Source organism: Labrus mixtus, chromosome 3 (assembly GCF_963584025.1).
Source record: "Labrus mixtus chromosome 3, fLabMix1.1, whole genome shotgun sequence".
NCBI classification, from domain to species: domain Eukaryota; kingdom Metazoa; phylum Chordata; class Actinopteri; order Labriformes; family Labridae; genus Labrus; species Labrus mixtus.
Window position 1 is genome coordinate 19,331,482 of NC_083614.1, and position 21,250 is coordinate 19,352,731.

A 21,250-nucleotide genomic window follows, 5' to 3' on the forward strand; every position below is an offset into this window, starting at 1 on the left:
ACAGCTTTTCTGTTACCCGCTCAGCTGGAAACTTTGCCTGGGAATTTGTTTGCTCAAAAATTTCAGTCATTGTTTCTGGTCGTGTGTGTAATGTGCATGCAAGGCCAAATGGATATTGGGTCGAGTACTTTTTATACCTATTGTATAATCTTGTACGTGTGAAGAAAACTGAAGTACAAATTGATGACAGCCTGAAATAATACTGCGCCAAACTAGCAGAGGTAATCAACATCTGAAGGCATTAAAAATGAAAAGCTACCAGCCAAAATGTTGCTGCTTCATCTCCTTTCTTTAAAATAAATCAAATATCTATGCTGAGTGTCATCTTAACAGCAGATGATTCAGCAGATAATAAAAACCCTTCTTATTGAGACAGATCTCCTGTCTGATTTCAAAACTGTTTAATCTCCCAGCAGCAGTAGCAGAAGTAGCAGCAGCCTTGTTATGGAGGTGTATCTCTTAGTAGTTTAGTTGTGACATATCCCACTGAGGGCATGGCAGTGGTGTTGCCACACGCAGACGAAGCATCACTATGTCAGGTATGTTGGTGAACCAGCTCCACTTAGCCTTTGTCAGATGATGGGTGTAACTCTGTACTTTGTGGCATTATTTATTAAAAATGCCAACAATAAAAGACAATGTGACACTCACGCGGAAATGATTGCACAAATAATTCACTGAGCAAGTGATTCAGAAATTAGGCTAAGTTAAAGAGGCTCATCCAACTTTCAAATGTTAAATCCTATCTAGACATAAATGTACATGTATGTAATCATGTGTATCTGTTTCTTCTCAAATAAACACAAGAAAGAACACCTGTACTGAGTTTGTTACTGAATAAGGACATTTTAAAAAGTGTCTTAAAAGTGTTTAAGGTGAGCAAGTGTATAGTTAATATTTGTATGTGCACACAGCTGGAGGTTAACTCATAACTTGTTATCTATGTTTGGGGTTGCTTAGATGCAGAGTTAACTTTTGTGTCAAACAGGTGAACAGCAAATGATGTAACATTCAACATAAATGTGACATAAGACAATTCAAAATGTCAATGTTTGTTAATTTTATTGTGCAGATTTTCCCAAGGCCTTAGGTGTTAAACATAGCCAACATATAGTGTCTTCTTTTTCTGGCTACTGTGCGTTGCTTCTGGGAAAGGTACCTGTATTGCAGGTGTGTCATAGGCACAGTTTAAAATGAGAGTGCCAAAGAATACGTCAAGAAACACTTTTAAAAATGAAATGAGTCATTTTAGGTCTAAAGTCTTGAACTGGTTGAAATCCAGTGCATTGTGTAAAATGTTGTGTAGTGTAGGTCAGGGGTTCTCAAACTTTTTTAGACCATGGACCCCTTTCAGGTGAGAACATTTTCCAAGGACCCCCTCATTATCAAACGTTGATAAGCATATATTAATACTATGTAATAATGTACTATGGAGTACTTAGCAACGATAGAATTAGGCTACATTTATACTTTCCAAGTAATTTATTTTATCAAATGTGAGAAAATGTTGGCTCCTAGGTGTTTTTTGTTTCAAGTTTTTTTTTGTGACAGACATGTCACGATCATATCAGAATTGATCTAATGGCACAAAACTAAAGTGGGCGGGAGAAGAGGTCCCAGTTTGTAGATATGCTTTTTCAATGATATAGCACACTTTTACAATTGTTTGTAAATTATTCCACGGACCCCCAAGCTATGGTTCGCAGATCCCCCACTTTGATAATCACTGGTGTAGGTGACCTACATGTGTCTTAAGAAGTGTATTCAAACACAGGTGAAATGCTGATACAGTTTATTACATTTGCAATAAAGATGCATTAAGTAAAAGCAACTTATGTCATTTTACTTTAAAAAGAATTATGTTACAGCAAGTGCCAACACATAGAGTATGTGTTGATTCATGATTGGAAGATTGCATACAAGCCCTGGATTAAATAAAATTAAAAACATAACTAGATGTTTGATGAAGACAGCACTCAATTCCAAAGTAATGTGTGATGCACAACATCCACAAATACACAAAGACGCATCCTGATCAGATCTATTTTGTACTTGTTTTTTCTCTCCAATTGTCTCCAAGTCCACAAGGTGGCACTCCCACCAAAGAATAAATTATGAATCCCACTTCGGGGTGTGGTAGCTCTGCTACAACCACAACTACTTTAAGCTTTTACAATTTATATGTCCCTGAAAACATTAAAAACATATGGCACAGATCTCATTCTGTCAACAGCATTTCTCACATAATATAATTCACTTACAGCTGCACACCTGTCCCCAGCAGCCCAAACATCTCACACCTAAAGAAAAGTGAATTTTTTATGAACTCTAAACGGGGAAGGAATAATTTTAAGAGTGGAATTATAATTTCAGCAACACTTTTAACAACACAACCTGAACGCAGCAAATGTTTAAAGAATGATTCACTTGTCGCCACAAACATGAATGTGCTTCTCTATTTTCCAATATGCTTAATTTTCCTTTTCATCCTTATTCAATATGAACAAATCAAAATTGATCCTGGAGCAGTAAAAAAAAAAAAAAAAAAAAAAAAAAGGTCCCTTTTTCAGTGAAGTTTTCTAGCTGACCCTGTGAAGGATTTCCCTCCTGCAAATATCTCTTCCATTGTTGAGTGTTTGCTTTTTCTGCAGACAGGAAGTGATGTCTGTTTTGGAGTTCAGAGACAAAGAAAAGAGTTTTGGAAGTAACGGCAGAAACGCTCAGGGGGAATGGTTTTAAAATTAACTATCTAAGGAAAAACCAACAAAATATTGTATAAAAAATAAAAAATAAAGCTCCCTTTAGTGAGACACAAGGGAAAGAGGCTTTGTACTTTGCACAATGAGAAACAGGATTTGGTTGCATGAGTAACAAAACAAAATAGAAAAAAAATGGATATTTACATTTAAATAAAACAAGAACACATATTCAATCGTACAACGTCTGCACCAAAAGCACAAGCAAGAATTCAGATTCATCAGCAGACAAGCGATGTACATGCATTTCAATTTTGGAACTGGCTTTGATTTCTAAATGATATGAAGAAAAGTGATATATTGTTCAGAAGTATAAGAACTAAAATAATTTACTTATTCAGAAAGAGATGAGTTTTGGCTTTCTGTAGCTTAAGCCCTTTCTGAGGATATAAAAAAGGGAGCTGGATCGTTTGATATAGAGCTGAAATGCATGTACACAGTTGTACACTTTCAGTAAGCATGCACATAGAAACAGTGAGTCCGACACAGAATTTCATCCACCCACTTCAGTTTAAGGGTGGTGGGGCTAAAAACAATTCCCACTCACAAGCAAAAAAAACAAAACAACCTAAAGCCAATTAAAATCCATGGATCACCACAAAGCTCCGCCTCCTCTGTACTGGAACAAGGTGGCAAAAACAACCAGCACATTGATAAAGGCTTATTTTTGTCTCGTTTCAATAAGGAAACAGAAACGTCTGCCTTCATAGTATCCTCAATGCAGAGCAAGAAATGAGAGCAGAACTTAAGGGTGCATGGGTGTAACAAAGCAGCTGCCATGTTGCTATGTAAGACACTGTAGCAGCCTTGATGGAGCAGACAGGCACATTCCATGAAGAAGTCACGAGGATAACTGAGATTGTACGGTTGTTTCCAGCAGAGGCCTTGAGTCCTTGTGATGGCATGGTCCACACACGGGACGACGAACAGCAGCACATAACCACAGCAGGTGAAGTGCCAGTTCCTCGATTTTAACAGCTAAGAATCATGGTAGATTATGTCACAAGGCTGATAGTTTGGCTTTTTTTTTTTTTTAAAGTGGAGTCAGTTAAAGTAAATACTTATATTAAATCATGATTTCTAACTATATAAAAACAGAAAACGGTTGAGTGTGGTTTTGGCACTCATTCCCACTTGTTGAGCTCTGGAGCCAACTTTGGAGGGTATAAAAAAAGAAGAAAAACTTCCATTGTCAACTCATGAGATTGTCCCAAGGCTTTTGGTCAACAGAGTGTGGATGGTTGAAAACAAAAAGATAAATTAATAAAGGAGGACGAAGGAGGACTGACAGCATGTCTGGACATGGCAGAGAGCCTGAGTCACCGCTTGTAATAGGCACCTGGAAAAAAAAAAAAGCAAGAGACAAATGATCCATCAGCAAGTTGATACATCACACTGCAATCAAAAGTTGTTTTTGTTGTTGAGGTGTCTTTGCACTGAACTTCTCACATATCAGTTTTTATCTTCAAAAATCTGGAATTTATTTTTTCCCAATTTAGCAAACTACTCCAGTTTTGTTCCCTGTGAAATATATTCTCAGGCCAGAGAGGTGTGAACAATAAGTTTCAAAACTTCAGATTTATCCCCCTTCCACCGTCCACTTCCTGTCTTCTAGAAACTCACAATAAGTAAGTCACTAATAACATACCTGGATGTTAAAACAAAGCTTTAAGAGCGTACATTATGGACTTCTGATGTATTTTTAAGCTTTATGCTTATGAAGTAACTCTGTTTTTTTTAAATTATCAAGTTTCAGACTTCTAGCTTTTAAGCAAATTCTCAAATATCAGAATTGCTTGCTGAATTTTTGCTTATTTTGAGAAACTTTAATGGTAAATTTGAAAAATAAAAAAAGTCAAGTAACTGTAAGAACATGCATTACTTGTGTATATGAATTATTGAACGAAATGGTCTCTCAAAGGCACGCCCTTGTTTTATTAGAAAGCACGTTATGCTTAACTCAAAGGTCAATCAAGCGAGGATCTAGGGAGGGACTTGGTGCGTCTTTAAGCTCTGTCATTTTTAATAGTATTAAATGTGGTAACACTCAACATAAACTTGTACAATTGTTGCCTACAACGCAGGTCATCTTGTCTTAGGGGAGAAACATACACATTTGAGAAAGCTTAAAATTAGACTCGAAATATGTGAACTTCCCCAAGTGCTGCTTTGAAATCGTTTTTTTATTTTTACGTTTACCAGAAAAAAGAAAGCACTCAGCTATCATCATCCATTCATGAGAAAAAAAACTACTGTACTGTTTTCATGTGCTGGATACTAACATATAGGTCATGATGTAAAAAAATATATTTGACATATTTTGATTTAAGTAAAAACAACCAAATAATCACAGGGATATGAGACCTTTGTAAGCAGCCTCAGGTCTGCTGGGTGCTCGGGGGGGACCATGGTGGTCCGAGTAGCCGTAGCCAGAGTTCACATTCTCGTAGTCGTGTGCACGTGGCTGCGGAGGCCTGAAGACAAAAGAAGAGACAAAATGATCACAATCATAAAGCTTCTTCTTTGTGATTTACTGGAAAGAAGTAATGTACCTTACAGTGGGGCAGCTTGATAATCATAAAATCACAGTTTTGATTGATATTGAGATCACGGTTATTAAACAAGATTATTCATTGATTTTGGAACATCTGCATCAAATGCATTTATCAAACTTAGACACTTATAAGACTTAAACGTTCTGAACACAAAAACAAACAATCAATGAAAATAAATAAGTGAAAAAATAAAAATAGATTACAAATGATAATAATAGATAAATACAAAATAAAGGAACTATGTTGTTGAGGTAGTAGTGATGCACCTTTTGTGGCCAAAATATAACAACAAACACTTTAAACACTTTCCACACATGACAAAAGCCCTTTTAATCTGGATCATGTTGTTTTCTTGATCGTAGGGGGCCAAAATGGTAACTGGCACAGAGAGTGTTGTCTGACCCGTCTCACATCCTCCACTCTGCAAGAAGGTAGAAGCTCATACTCAGACACTATAGAGTCCCCCAATGTGAACTGAACTCTTTAGTAGCCATGTTAATCAAGATTCTGAACAATATTTCGTAAGGCTGTGTGGGTTGGGCAATGGCGGCATGGTGTCCTCAAATGTAAATCCTGTGCAGTACATGTTGTTCTGCATTGGTAAGTGCCTTTCTGTTAATGTTTGGTTGTGTTTTTCTATTGTTTTATGTACTGATTTCTCAAGGAAGCAGTTGAATGTTTGGCAGCAATTTGAGTCCAAGAAAAATTTCTCCAAGGGGAAAATAAAGTGTATCGTAACGTACCGCAATTGAAACTATTAATTAATTACCCAAGCCCTACCTTGTAGGCTTGTTGTTGTTCCTCTGCCTCTGGTGATCATGCTCCTCTCGTGTTCGAGGTCTGACAACTTCCTCCGAACCTGGCTGCAAAACAACAGCAAAAATATGTTCTTTGAAAAGGATGGTTCTGCTATTGCTGTATAAATAGAAACAAAGCTTATCAAAAAAAAAAAAAACATTGGCTGCAAAAATATTTCAGCCTAAAGAAACTTTGAGCAGTTTTGGAAAATTACCCTGTAGTCTCCCTCTAGGCGCCTCCTTTCCACTACCATCCTCTCCATGGCCAACTTCTCCCTTTCTCGCTCTTTCTCTTTCTCCCGCTCTCTCTCCTTCTCTTTCTCTAGCTCTCGATTCTTCTTGTACTCCTTTTTCTCTTGTTCCATCAGCAGGCGGGCGATTTCCTACCAAAACCAGACATCAGACAAATTAAATTGAAAATGACCTTGATCTGATGTGTGGGCAGCACCTCTATGTCACAACATGTTTGTGTAATAAAAATATATTTAAATATGAGAGCAGTGTCAACAGCCCTAAATGTCTTAGAAAGACGATAACAAAAACTATAATACCACTTGTTCAGCAGACTTTTTATTTATATTTTAGGGTCATACAGAGTCGTGTACAATCAGCTTTATTTATTCAGGGTTAAATGACTTCCTGACTTCATGCCCACTCACCTCATCCTGTGCCACTTGGGCTGCACGTACATGCATCTTGCTTGCCTGAAACCAAGAGACAATCAAAGAGTCACATTTTCCCCAGAGTTTCCTGCACTTTTACGACTTAATGTAACAAAGGAAATGAGTCAGGCGACAGGTCATTTACAGCATAGACATTAGAGTACATGTCTTTGCTTTGTCAAATTATGCCTCTACAGTATTTTGTTTAAAAAGTATTCACTCCTGATATAGAAGCTATTAAGGAGCTAGACTTTACACATCATTTGAATCACACCTTCATCCAAAGTACAACATGTTTCTATATATGTTTTAATAAAATAAATACAGCCTTAAATTAAGTCTAGATCAGAGTTATTATAGCCCAATGTCCGACTTTTGATATAAAATGTATTACAAGCTTATTGCCTGCCCTTGTGTATCTGACATATTAAAGCTAAGCTAAGTTTAAACACAAGTGTTTTAAATTGAAGTGTGCACTCCTTACATGGACGATAAGACATTTTCAGTTCACTTATCAGAGCTCAGCAGCTTCATGGAAGAAGGGGTTTTTAATATTTCAATATAAGGTCTACATACTTAATAGTATCCTGTTGCTAAAATGTGTTTAATTTGAATGTAATCCTGCTCATAAAACCAATGAACAATACCACACACTATCCTGGTCTCTTTCCTCACCTTGATTTCCTCCTCATGCAGTTTCCTGGCCACCTCCATGTCCTTCATCTCCAGCTCATGGAGATCAAGCTTTGTTAACCCCTTAGTGGCCTCGTTCAGTCCGTACTCGGTTTCTGCTACTACTGCTCCACTCCCTCTATAAATAATACGACCTGTGGAGGGGGACACATTATGTTTACAATTGATTAGGTCTGCAAACAACTACCATTTTCTTAATTTAAGGGTTAGTTGATTTTTTTTTTTATTGGAAATTGTAAAAAAAAAAAAAAAAAAAAATTAGTTTCACAAGGATATGTCTTCAGACTTCTTGTTCTGTCTGATTGGCATTTTTTCTGATGAATAAAAACAATTTTCTGACATTTAGGTACAACAATAGATACGATTGTAATTTGTTTGAAGCCATAAGGCACCTTAAAGGGCTGCAGGGCTTCTTGATAGGTGTTTGCCTTAAAACAGATTTGGGATAAGCTGATGCAACCTGCTCACAAGCCCTGCAGCCCTTTGTGAATGCCAAACTGAAGCTCATCAAAACATATGAAACTGTTCTACTGAGAAATCACAGCACACATTTCACTCTCAGCACAGCCATTATTTCTGCACTGAATGTAACATCCCAGCAGATAATGAAAAACCAACAGCAACAGGAACAAACCCAATCACATCAAACCATCAGGATCTGAATCACATCAGAAATGACTGAATTTGAAGTCATCCTCATGAGAACAGAGCGAATTAGTGTGTTCATTAGTGATTGCAATGTTAGATCGACCCACCACCTGAAATTGTTTCAGCAAAAAGAAGCAACTCTCGCTCACCACACCCCCACAGAGCCCGGAGAGGGGCTCAGGGTGGTACCTGTTTCTCCGCTGGGGTGAGTATTGCTGCGTTCCCTGCCGGGCTCTTCCCCCAGATCGGGGTCCAACAACTCCCTGGTGTTGTCCCTAAGCTCATCAAACCCCTCTTCAGGGCCAGAGTGGACCCGCAGCCGGCCCCTGCCCCTCCTCTCTCTCTCAGCATCATCGCCCTCCTCCTCCCAGGATGCCCTGCCATCTTTCAGCCAGTCCCCTCTGTGCCCTGGATCCTTTTCAAGTCCTCTCTCCATGCTCCTGGTCCTTGCCTGCCTATCTCTGTCCTTATGTCTCTGCTTTTCTCTCTCTCTCTTTCCATCCCCACTATGTTCTCTATCTCTAGATCTTTCCTGGTCTCTTCTTTCAGATCTAAAGTCCTGCTCCCTGTCGTTTCGATGATCTTTTCCCCTGTGCCGCTCCCTCTCCCTCTCTATGTCTCTGCCCCTGTCTTTCTCTCGATTCCTGTCCCTCTCTCTGTCCCATGCCTTGTCTCTCTCTATGAGGCTCTGTGGCTGAGGGGGTCTTGCTGGTCTCTCCTTCCCCCTCACTACTCTCTCTCTGCCAGTCTCTATGGGCTCATGATATGTGTACTTGTCTCCATGCTTTCCCCAGGAGGGAAGCAGGTGCTCTGGGTATGGATCTGCATGCCTGCTTCGCCCTCCTTCTGCACCGACATAGTGCTCAGGGTATTTGGAGCGGCTGTGGGGTGCTGCTGGGTCCTGTCTCGGGTACCTGCTTCTTTTTGGCTCTGTGGAGCTGTAATCTGGGGAGAAATCCCGGTGTGAGCTCACTGGAGCGTACGCATCATGTTGGACAGGGGATTTGTGACGACTGTGTTTGTCCAAGTCAAGGGGTCTTCTTGCAGCTGAGCAGGGCAGAGGTGAAGCAGTGAGGAAGGGAGGAGGGAGAGAATGAGGATGAAGATGATGATGGTTGATGAGAACATGGAAACAGGAAAATAACAGGAATAATATGAGCTAAGATGGTTAATAAGCACTGAGTTAGACAGCACCTGTGAGGACAATGATGGCCAAAATACAAAGTATAGAGATATTAAGAGAGTAAATATGAACAACAACAACATCAAAATTAAATTATAACATGGGGAATTTCAAACAATGTTAGTACAGTGGTTACAAGTCTTTAGAGCCTAAACAAAGATGATGCAGAATAGCACTTCAGAACACAATAACTCCACTCACTTCAGAGTTGTGGAGTGCTTTGTGAAACAACACCATGCCTTAAAGTTAAACTCTTGAATGCTCTGCTTGTTTTGAATGAATATGAGCATGATTCATTTAAAGGAATAAAACTGAACATGAGATCAAGAAAAACATGTTCCTCCGCAGGACAAAGTGTATGCTGGGAGTTTGCCTGCTCCTGACGTGAGTTTGAATGAAAACAAAAGAGTGGAAAGCACTCGTATGAAGCACACAGCATAGGCCAGCAGTCTGTGCACTGAGAGTCAGCTCAATGGAATTTCACTTATCCAACTGGCTGCTTAACGTCTATTCGACAAAACTTTGTTGATGTTCAAACTTGTGGAAAAAAAGAAGGCAGGTACAAAGACAGGCTGACTGATGCCTGCTCAGAGTGACGGGGTTCAGTTTCATATGTGGTCTCTTCTGTCATACTCAATTTTAAATTAAAAATGTTTTTTTTTTTTTTACCCCTTAAAGTCTTTACCCAGTTGTGTATCTGACAAGAAGAGACAGATTCTTCCACCACGCAATTTGCTGTCTGAAACTGTAATCCACTGGATTATGAAAATCACAGCCAGAGGCCCCCTAATTTCCTGCTAGGAGGAGCCAATTACATGGCTTTATAAAGAGTATGAATGTGAGTGTGTGCACACAGGCGTGAGGAGGACATAAAAACTGGTGGGATGCAGATTAAAAAGCAAAAAGAAGACAATCCACATGCACAAGTCTCACAAGTGGAACACCTTTGTGTACAGGGACAACCTCGTAATGTGTCCGGTTACTCACTGCAGCGTCAGTCCTCCAGTGTTAGATGAATGGTAACAAAAAAGGAGCTGTAGCTTTTTTTTTTTTTTCCTACAATGCGCACATTCACACACTCTGTAGGACATATAAACTGAGGGGTAAAGCAAGATGCAAGAAACGACTGCAAATAAAGAAAGCCGAGTAGTGTCAATAAGGAGGTACTGTAGCTTCATCCCGTCCGCCTGCCATGTATGACATCTTTAAAAAGCACCAGAACAGCAGGTGATCCAAACAGACACACCGTGACAGGTAGACTGACAGCCGTAAAAAAAAAAATAATAATAATAATTCATTAGTGGTCTTTATATCAACAAAGTGTAGACACAGGCCCTAGACTGTAATCTAAAGCCTGCCTCTCAGTTCAAAACGGTCCCTTTCCTTTGTGCTGTTTTCCAATGTTTAGCTTGCATGCTTATAAAAGGGAGCGCTTGAGAAGTGGAATAAATACAACTCTTGTAAGCAGACAATAAGAAGCCTCATGGTCAATGCATCGAGAAAATATGCATCGAAGAGAATAGATGTCTTGGAAATAAAATAAAAAACAATGCTAAAAAAGTGGATCGATTGTTGATGTTCAGTTGATTGTTTGATAAAGTTAACAGTTTTTTTCCTTTTCTGGGAATGAGGATATGAATGTTTTCCGCTTCCAAAAACAAAATCACCTTGGCATAAAACTGGGAGTCAACCTGTCAGATTAGATTCAGCATGCCGTTAAAGCTGCAGAGAAAAGAGTCCAGCCTTGATGAGTCAGGAGGGAATGTAAAAAAAGAACGGTGTAAAATATATTTCTCCTGTACAGTCAAAGTCACACCTATGGCTTAAGCATTAAAACCTCGCCACATTGCAGCCAGATAGCGGATATATTTCAGTAGCAGCAACATCTCTCATTCTGATAGCCTTCTACTATAAAGACCTGCATTGAACCTGCTTTTTTTTTTTCTTCCAACAAGCGGATGACACAGGAGCAACTCTGACCTTAGTATGAATCTCACAAACAGGTTTACTTGACTCTTTATAAATAGGGAAGGTTGAAAAAAGCTAATACTTCTGAATTATGCAGCATGTGCTGACTTGGAACAGATTTCAATTTGAACCCTTGGATGTGTGTGGACAAAGATATTAAAGTCTCTATGTGACATCTGCTTGTAGATCGTAATGTTTTCCTACTGTGTTCTTCCACATCTAGAGATTCATTTTAATCTCTGAGGTATAATCTAATATCAAAATGTATGCTGTAGCTAACTAAAAAAACTGAAGCACTGATCAAACCATTAACATCTGTGTATGTTCTTGAAGTTATTTCTTTGCAGAAACATGTAAGCCTCCATTCAGGGTTAATCATGAGCTTAGGAATGCGTGTTGTAATCTCATCTAATATCAGCTCTGCATGTGTGCGCTTTTGCTTTGATGTTGCAAATATCCCTACTCATTGAAAAGGAGGCATATTTTCTCCCATTTTACTACATAAGCAAGCAACAAACATGTACTGCATGAAGAGAGAAGACACACACACACACACTCTCACACACATAGCCATATTACCATGTGAGCGCTCCCTACCTCCATGATCCTCAAAGTACTCCTCCTCAAATTTGGTTTCCAGCTGCTTCTGTCTCCTCTTCTCCTCTTTCATCTCCTTCTCCTGCATTTTACGAGCGATAGCCTACAAATAAACACGGCCAAAGTTAACACGCTGTCCCACATGGATATGAAGAATTCCTTGTTTGGGCCCATCCATAACAAAATGTGCTTTTTTTCCCCTCCAGTGTAGTTTTAAACATATCAAATTACAGTGTTTGAATGCATCATCCCCTGATAGTTTCCAAAAAGTAAACCGGTACAGAAGTTCCTTCTTTGACCAATCAGTGGATTATTTCATAGAAGTATTATACAAAAAGCAACATCACTCCCTCAGTATGGACTCAGGAATTTATCAGCAGCACCTGAGATGTTACAAAAGATTTACTTGCACCTTGCGCCTGCAGACCAAAACACATAACGGGGAACTGGGAAGTCAAGATGTAAACAGTGGCAGCCATGATGGATGGACTAACACACAACAAAAAATATATTGCAAATCTCATAGTCAGGATAAAAACACTGAACTCTATCCTGTTCATTAACACTATACAGGAAAAACCTTTTGATTCTGTCATGACATTTAAATCCCTGCTCTTGATTTCGAGCATCAACACTGGGGTTGAGACTTGCAGATCAGATCATTCAGTTTGTAAAACAGCGAGGAGCTAACAAGGTGATACTTCAAGTGAAGTGACCCACCCATCACAGTCCATCACTACTGATAGAAGTCAAGTCATTGATAGGTGTAACCTACATAGCGCTGCAATTGGCTTAACTGGCTGCATGTATGATTATGTCTGCATGCATTAGTGTGTGTTTCTTACCGCATCCTTCTCTTCCTGCTTCCGTTGTTGTTCGGCCTGTTGGACCAGTTGATCCTGAATCTCTTGGGCTATCTCATTATCTTGGCGCTCACTGAAAGTTTCCATAGGTTGATGTTAAAGTGATTGTATAGGGAGGGATATTTAAAACATTAAGAACATGCATGTCAACTTAAGGACAATGACAAAGTCTGTGTTCAAACAGTCGTAACACCGGATCAGAAATTTAAACAAATGCAATAAAAATATATCTCACTTTTCATTCCATCTCAACTTCATTGTTTCCCGTTGGAGCTTTTTCTGTTGATATTCCTATGATACAACGTGTATGTCACTCTACTACACACAACTTACCCAATAACATCCTCCAGGTTAAAATTCACCTTGACCTTAATCTCAACTGGATTTACACAGAAGGCTGAGTCTTCTAAGGAATGAGACTTGTTTTCATAAAAACTGAATATGTTTCTAAAATGCCAGGCTACACAACTATCCTTAAAAATACATTCAAAATGTGTTTCATCTGAATAGACAAACTAAGAGGTGCACAGCAGTTCTTCATCAAAAAACATGATCAGCACTGAAGTTATTACCCAACATGTTGTGAGAGGTTGTGTTTGTGCTTAAGGCAGGAGCAGGGACATATTCGCCTGTCGTGATGTTGAGCTCAACAGCCCGCTTTGGCTTAGTCACATACTTCACAAGAAGTGATTTTGACAACACAACCTGCCTTAAAGGCTGGCATGCAGAAATCATTTCTGCATCTGAAGTAAACAGAATGGAGCACGTTTGAATTTGTTCACATGTAGACACGATCTAACAAGTGAGGCTGCATGCCCCTGTGAGTGTGTGTGTGCTTAGTTGTATATCTGGAAGTGGTGTGCAGGGTGGATGGCAGTGTTAGCTCCCACAGGACGAGCAGCATCGGCCTGCCTCAATCGATGGTGGAGCATCTGGCCTCTCCCTGGGGGGGGGGGGGGGTTCCATCCCACTGCTGAAGCTTCCTGTGTATGTATGTGTGTGTGTGTGTGTTTGAAACTGTGATCTAACTGTGCTGTGAGCCAGCAAATATTATTGCAAGAAAAAACAAATGCAGTGCTGAGACTGGGGCTTCTCCGTTTGCAGGATTGTGTTGCAGCTGAAGCAGAAGCAACATAACCCTTAGCTATGTTTAGGAGTTGCTTCTCTGTGGTGACGCTCTCAGCTGGAGCCTGCCCAAACCCTTAAAAATCCTAATTACACACCAGGACTGTGGAGATACCACACAGAGACCACTAGCACAGTGAGTAGGTTGTTGCGTCTTCTCCTACATGTTTAAAATGCCAGTAGCAGATACTGATAGTAAAAACAACGTATATCACAGTCAAGACAGGCATCTTTCTTTTTCAGAAAACGTTGGATGAGTTCATGTTTGTAATCTAGCAAAACCTTTACCTCAACAAAATCTTGTCAAGATTACAAAGTAAATATCCCTATGAATGTTCTCTAGAACAATGTGAAAAAGCATAAAAACGCTTAAATGAGTGCAATACACGAATCATTACTTTAGATGAACCTGTCAATGAAGGATTTTTTTTACTTTGGAGTCATCTCTGCCTGGAGTGCTGATCACCTCACTCCTGAAGCTTAAAGCTGTCTTAGCTATTCAGTAAGTACATTAGATCACACAGATCTTCAACAGATGCCTCTAACAAGGCAATAAAAACTGAACAAAGTATTCTGATGGCGTCATGACGTTATGAGATACAGATGGTTTAGATTCAATAAAGATGTCTTATTCTGTACCTAAAAGGATGGTAACAGCCAACCTTTAGTGGCTGTTTAGAATCACAACTAAACATAATAAGCTATCATGTATATTCTGAGTCACCTGTCATGTATCGTAAGAGATAAGTACAAGGATCATATATATTCAAAAACCTTACTGAGTTATTAACAAGGTCATTCCTCCCTACAATCATTGATTCCATTCTCTAAGTCCAAAAAATCTTTATTTCTTTGTTTTTATCGTCCATCTCTTTCAGTGGCACGTTGCTTTAACACATGCATATGAAAGGGTTGTGTGTGTGTGACAGAGTTACCCACATTTCGACATGCTGTTTCTGGTTCTGCACTTTGGCCCTATGGTCCTCCTCCTGCTGCAGCTTCTTGGCGACCAGCAGGTCCTTCTGCACCAGACGGCTCTTATTGACGTTGGACGCCAAGTGGCTCTCGACTGTAGACACAAACACAGAAGCATGCTCTTAAACTGTGTACATGACGATGAGAAATTAAATAAATGATGAGCACTGGAGCATTTGGAGAGCTTATCTACTGATCCACCCTTTTCCTGACGCCCTTTCCCCTCTGAGAAGCAGTAGTATTGTTTAGTCTGCAGAGGAAAAGATCAACGCTGAGGACACAGACGCTTCAGTCTCTGGTAATAAACAGAGAGCACTCTTAGTCACTGAGAAATGAGTGTTCGCAGCAGACGTGCCGTTCCAAGGTTGCGTGATGGCACGTTGCGGGCCATAACAGATGATAAATCCTGTTTGCTGACGCACTCCCGACACTTGCTAAGCATAGAGGGCATCACTCACTCGCTCGGCTCTCTTTCACCTGGATATCGATCCGCTCCCAGCTTTCATGTGAAAAGGACCAAATTATGTTTGGCAATTTAGCCGTGAGAGGCTCCATAAAGTTTCTGCTCTCTGACCGGTGGCATTGAAAGAGGAAACCGTGCGTCACAGCTGTGGCAACTTGATAAAAAGTCAAGGGTTCAGATTGATTTATTTTTGATGGGGCTGATCTATTGTTTAAGCTTGTGACACATGGCTGAATTTTTTTGAAGGAAAACCTAAAGTCACAACCCAAGACAAAATAATTTATCCACAAACAAGTTTTCCATTTATTCATCTTTCAAGACAGCAAAAAAAAAAAGACAGACAACATGACCGGGCCCATGACCATTTAACTCACTCAACCTTGAGGTCTCGCAATATTCAGAGAAAGGGGAGATAAGGAGAGAAAGTTGGACTAAATGAACCTCAGACATATCAGTTCCAAACTGAACGCTGGAAAAGAGAAAAAACACATTCCACAAACAGAGACTCCAAGTGCTGAAACAGCCATACAGAAATGTTTTCCATGTGACATTTTGAAGCTTCATTGCTCTCCAGCGCAACACTTTCAATAGAAATAAAAGCCAGCTGTAACTACACATTTATTTGAAGTCAACGTAATAAATAAAAGCCCTTTCTGTGATGGCCATCTGTTGATGTGATCCAAGGTGGAATAAAAAGGACACTGAAGACTGTCAGGCTTCGACAGCCAGCACTCTCCCTGGTGACCTCCAGGGTCAAAGGTGGAACTAATATTTTTCCAAACCAGATCAGTTAGTGTGGCAACAAAGGGAGCAACAGGAGAAGCGCCTTAGACCACTACAGCTTCAAAATGGGTAATGACAACAAAAGGACAGGCCAGCTTAAACCAAACTAATCACAGCTATAACAGAGACTAATCTGCACTTAGGGCAGCTGACATCTGGCCTTCTTTCTTCAGAGCTTTTATATATATATATATATATATATACACTTTTAAGCTCTTATAGAGGCATGCACATATTCTATTGTCCAAAGAAGCTGTTCTGTTTCCTCTGTTCTACTTTTTAAATATATCACTCCCTTCAAAATAAAGGCTCGACACAAGACTCTGCAAAGTAACTGCCAAATGTCCTGCCCAGTCTAAAAGATTCAGCCCACTCCTCTCATTGCATTATGAAGGAATTTGTAGGTGAAGAATATGAGGAGGTCATTAGCCATTAGCAGATATAAATGTATGTCTGATGAAAGGAAGGGCTTAGTGTCTCTTCGAAAATCGGAGCAAAGAAGCTTTTGACAAGAAAAATAAAAAGTCCATCATAGATTTCAACAATTTATCTAATGAGGCCTGCAGAGAAAAACTTGCATGCAGTATTCCACAACGTGTTGCGTAGATAAACTCTTGATACACTGAATTTGAAATCGAACTTTCCAGAATCTGGATTTCTCTGTTCTAAAGCTTCAGCTCACGAATGAATGTGATCAATTCAAATAACACGCCTGATCCGCTGTAGTCTGCCACAGCCGGGCCCTGATGCTGCATTGTAGTGGCCTCCTGCACCATTCACACATCTAACTGTGTGACTGGCTTTAGGTTGGCTTAACAGGCTGCAGTTGACCCAGTCAGGATGGACACGTTTTACAGAAAGCTACATTGGATGATGGCGCACTGCATTCATTTTTCTCTTGCTGCGCTCCGAAAACATCCTTCACAGCTTGCTCTTTTGCTAAGTAAGCAGGAGTGACCTACTGTAGGAATGCAACAGAACAGCCAGACAGAAACAGTCCACAGTAATGAAAATGGTCTGATGCAGAAAACATTTTAAGACACAAGTGTATAAACAGACAGTGTGGAAAAAAAAAAAAAAAAAACACCCTGGGTTTTTACTTAACTGCATGGACTCTCTGGATCCTTTTTATATCACAATAAAGAATCTGTCACAGGCAGCCAAACTTTCCACAGCTAATTCAGAGTTCTTACTTTCTTGTTCCTGGAGGTTGTAGGCCAGGCAATGGTCCTCCAGCACTGCAAAGTCTCGGCACACTGAAAAAAATCCAACAACATTAAACTAATGAATAACACTGGAAAAAACATGTTTAAAAAGGAAATTTCATGAATCAGCTTGCTGTAAGTTTCCTAGTAGCTGGTAGACATCAACTTTGAAGCAGCTCAGATGATATCTGAATCTGTCATTCATAGTTTCAGATATTTAACATCCGGCCCGGCTAACTACAGATGTTTTTAATTACACATTTACATAACACACACGCAAAGAAGTAAATACGTTTTTAACCTCTTTCATGTATTATTAGTAGCATGGGGGTATATTTCTCATTGTAATGGGATGGATGGACTTGTGTATACAGAGCATGAAGCTCCTGGAGGCAAACTTGTAGTTTGTAATATTGAGCTATGTCAATAAAAAAAAAAAGACAAAAATCAAAGGATTTGTTTCTCACTTCTGGCCTAAGTTTTAAATGGCATGTTTAATAAAACATGATACAAGAGACGTCTTGAATTTGTCACTGAAAAGAAGCAGAGACACAAAGTGTTTCTTTGTGGAGAGTTGGGCAACCTTGCAAATTGTTTGCTGTTTGATTATTTTCTTTCTGTTAAGACAAGTGAAACTGTGAATGAGGAACCGTTCCTCCTCAATATATCAAAATATAAATAAATACAAATGTGTGATCTTTGCAGCCACAAGAGAAGTGTGAGACCGAGGTGTATTACTGACAAGCTGCTGGTTGAAGTCCTTGAACTGACTGACTAAATGCACCAAGCACGGTCTCCACCGATTAGAACAGAAGTGTCTGTTCATTACTGTCAGTGCTAATGTAGTTACAATCAATAAAAGGCTACAAAGACAGCATTAAATGTGAAAACACAATCAACCTTCAAAGAAACCTTTAAATGAGTGAGCCACATTAACTGTAGCTATTTCTTTCAAAACAATTGGATCTTTTCTTCTCAGATCTAAGCTCAAGAACAAAAGTGACACCAGCATGACTCACACTTGATGATCTAAAATCATCTCTGTATGGAACACAATTTATAGGCAGCAAGATTCTTCTGGACATTTTCCAGCCCACCTGACCGAGACATCTTCTGAACAAATCCAAACAACAACAGACCTTACGTGTACTGTTTCAACAGTTTGAAATGGTTATGCAAACTGCTGTGGAAAGGTAGCTGTACCAATTACAGTCAAACCCACCACCTCATATCTGTCAGAGCAGTGGTTACACGAGGCAGAGAACTTATTCCTTAGCTCATTTGGAGATGACTAGTTTTCACATTGACAGTTATCAGTGTATGAAACAGAAAGGGGGCTTTCTCACAGCCTGCGCTAATGACTGAGGTGAAACTTACAGCACAGGATGATGAGCAGTGTATCTCTGCTTCTAACTCTGTTAAGCATTTATCTTGAAGAACCACATTTGTAAACGTTTTCTTCGCATCAAACCTTGTCAACACATCATTGAATGAAATAACAATAGAAAAAAAAATAGGATCTCGTGAGTAACTAAATCAACCACACTAAACTATCATTTGACTCTTAGTTTTAGAAATTCTTTCACCTCCTCTAGTTGTATTTTATCATTCATTTTAAAGTCTAGATTAAGCCATATCAATCATTTCTCTGACACTAATCTTGTATTTAAAGCCTTCCTCCAGAGTCACACTCAATAACCTCACACTGTTAGACTCAGCTCCCATCCTCTACCCTCACAAGCATGACTTCAACCACATCAAAAATTAATAACTCACGACACTCTTCGACTAAGTGCTAGCAGGCATTAGCGAGAGCGTTGGGAAAACAAATTATTTGCCAATATTGTTGACACCTGCAACACAAACAAAGCACCGGTTAGGAGTCCAGATTGTATTAAACGGGTGGAGACGCCCGTATGAATGGTTGGGTTTAAACAGATGCTGTGATGAGAGGGTGAGACCTACCACAAAGCCTCGAATCAGTACGGGATTTGATTAACACGGACCCTTTTTTTTCTAACCATATGCTTAATCTTCTTAGCCGAGTAACCTGAGATTAATTCTGGCTGCTCAAGACACGAGACATTTCAACGTAATGTAACAACACGGGTTTTATGTGAGTGACAGACAGTCCCTTCGAAAGCTTTCATAAGTTTTGTCAGCGCCGTGTAACCGGGTTAAGTTTTCACAACAAAGCAACAAGTGACAGGAGGATCAAAGCTGCACCGTCGAATCACTTTGCGCTGAAGCGTACTGAAGACATCTTCAGTGAAAGGTTTTGTGCCTCACATGCAGTAAAGGAAAGGGAACAACACACGCTCAGATCAACAGGACAGCTCAACTCTTCATTTTCTCTGACACAGTAGAGATTGAAACGGTTACAGCAGCTTTCCCAATCTTTCCCGCTGCTGTCCAGTTCAGCATTGGGAGTGCACGCTCCTTCTCTCGCTGACCAGAATAACAAGCATCCTGCTGAGCAGCTGCTTCACATAAACAGGACAGGTCCTTCCCACCCAGAACATCACCACATACACAGTGAACCCCAGTGTCAAAGCACCACTCTTCACCTTCATATCAGTAACAATATAGCTGGGGTGTGTATTCAAATTATGCATGATGAGACTGGTGTTGAAGTTATAAATATATATATATATATATTTGTTTTACTAGTCACCAAGTCTTTCCAAACCAGTGACAGATTGTACAGCTAAAAGCAAAACGTCACAGGATGAGACAAATATTTATCTCAAAGGAAGAAGCCATTTCACCCATGCTGTTTCCATGCACACACACACACACACACACACACACACACACACACACACACACACACACACACACACACACACACACACACACATATATATATATAAACAACCTCAAGTGTCAGCTCAAACCACAGGTCTCCTCACTCCTACACTGTTTTCACTCACACCATATCGTGTAGCTTTGCCCACTTACCATGCCACTATCACCCACAAAATATGTGAAAAACGAAGGTGTACACACGATGTGCCACCCTCATTTCTTCCTTCCAACCACATATTTAGCTCAGTGCAACATTTCTCTCTGATATTGTCTTACTGGGTTACAGAATCCGGCATACAATAATCAGTGCTTGCTGCCTCCCTCCTGACTTATCTATGCTAGCATCAACTAGCAAGCTGTGCTAACCATCATAAGCATAGTGTATGTTATCAAAAAGAGAAACACCTGTGTTCCCACATTTTAGCATTAGCCAAGCTAGTGTCACCTGCTGGATACAGGTGATGCTAAACGGATATCTTTCTTCACATTCAGCCGGTAAATATGTTATGGACGTTACCCTCTTTCACTCCAGGTAGTTTATTCTTGTCGATGCTAACGTTACACTCAGCCATGTTGTCACCGATTATAAGTTTGTTTTTTTAAATGACGTTGAATTACGCTTCCGCGTTTCTTCCGAAGGTTAACCGCAGGCTGATTAATCGCCTTCACTCCCAAACCCGATTGATGGTTCAGGTGCTGGACGGCCCTTTTTGATTAGTTTCGGTCGTCACCCTCCCTCGATATGTCGCTGCTGTAATTGCCTTGCTGAGGCTGGCGTGTCAGGTTTTCTACGAGCGTCCCTCCCCTCGCTGATTCTGCACACAACCATCAAGTTAGAGAACTTCACTCACAGTTTCCGCTCAGAGATGTCAAATGAAAGCCGAGGAGTAATGCGAAACATTCACAAAAATCCAGTTTTTTTTTCAGTGACTCAATACAATATTTGTCAAAAAACACTCAAATTGCAGGAACTCATCACTATTAATGATTTAAAAACTTTTTTTAATGGCTAATTTTTTGAGTGTGTAAATGTTTCACTGCATAGGATTTTATCATCATCACATAATTGTTATTTTAGTGTGTATTGTGGTGTTTTTGTTTAACATGATCTTTTTGATTGATTGATTGATTGATTGATTAATAAATTTATATCAGACATATCAAATAAA

At 39.8% G+C, this 21,250-nt stretch overlaps 1 protein-coding gene across 2 annotated transcripts; it reads right to left on the reverse strand.

The window, feature by feature from the left end:
• Window positions 1-1,777: 1,777 nt before the first annotated feature.
• On the reverse strand, window positions 1,778-20,838 carry ccdc50a (coiled-coil domain containing 50a). Of its 2 annotated transcripts, XM_061033607.1 has the most exons (12): window positions 20,599-20,838; window positions 17,262-17,324; window positions 14,787-14,916; window positions 12,705-12,795; window positions 11,860-11,962; window positions 8,301-9,158; window positions 7,446-7,597; window positions 6,768-6,812; window positions 6,324-6,491; window positions 6,092-6,174; window positions 5,121-5,230; window positions 1,778-4,095 (listed from the first exon to the last, which is right to left on the reverse strand). In XM_061033607.1, exons 1-12 carry the CDS (start codon window positions 20,651-20,653, stop codon window positions 4,076-4,078), a joined length of 1,878 nt encoding a protein of 625 aa, XP_060889590.1. In that variant the 5' UTR covers window positions 20,654-20,838; the 3' UTR covers window positions 1,778-4,075. The 2 variants fall into 2 exon arrangements, with proteins under 2 accessions (XP_060889590.1, XP_060889591.1); XM_061033608.1 differs by lacking the exon at window positions 8,301-9,158.
• Window positions 20,839-21,250: the final 412 nt, after the last annotated feature.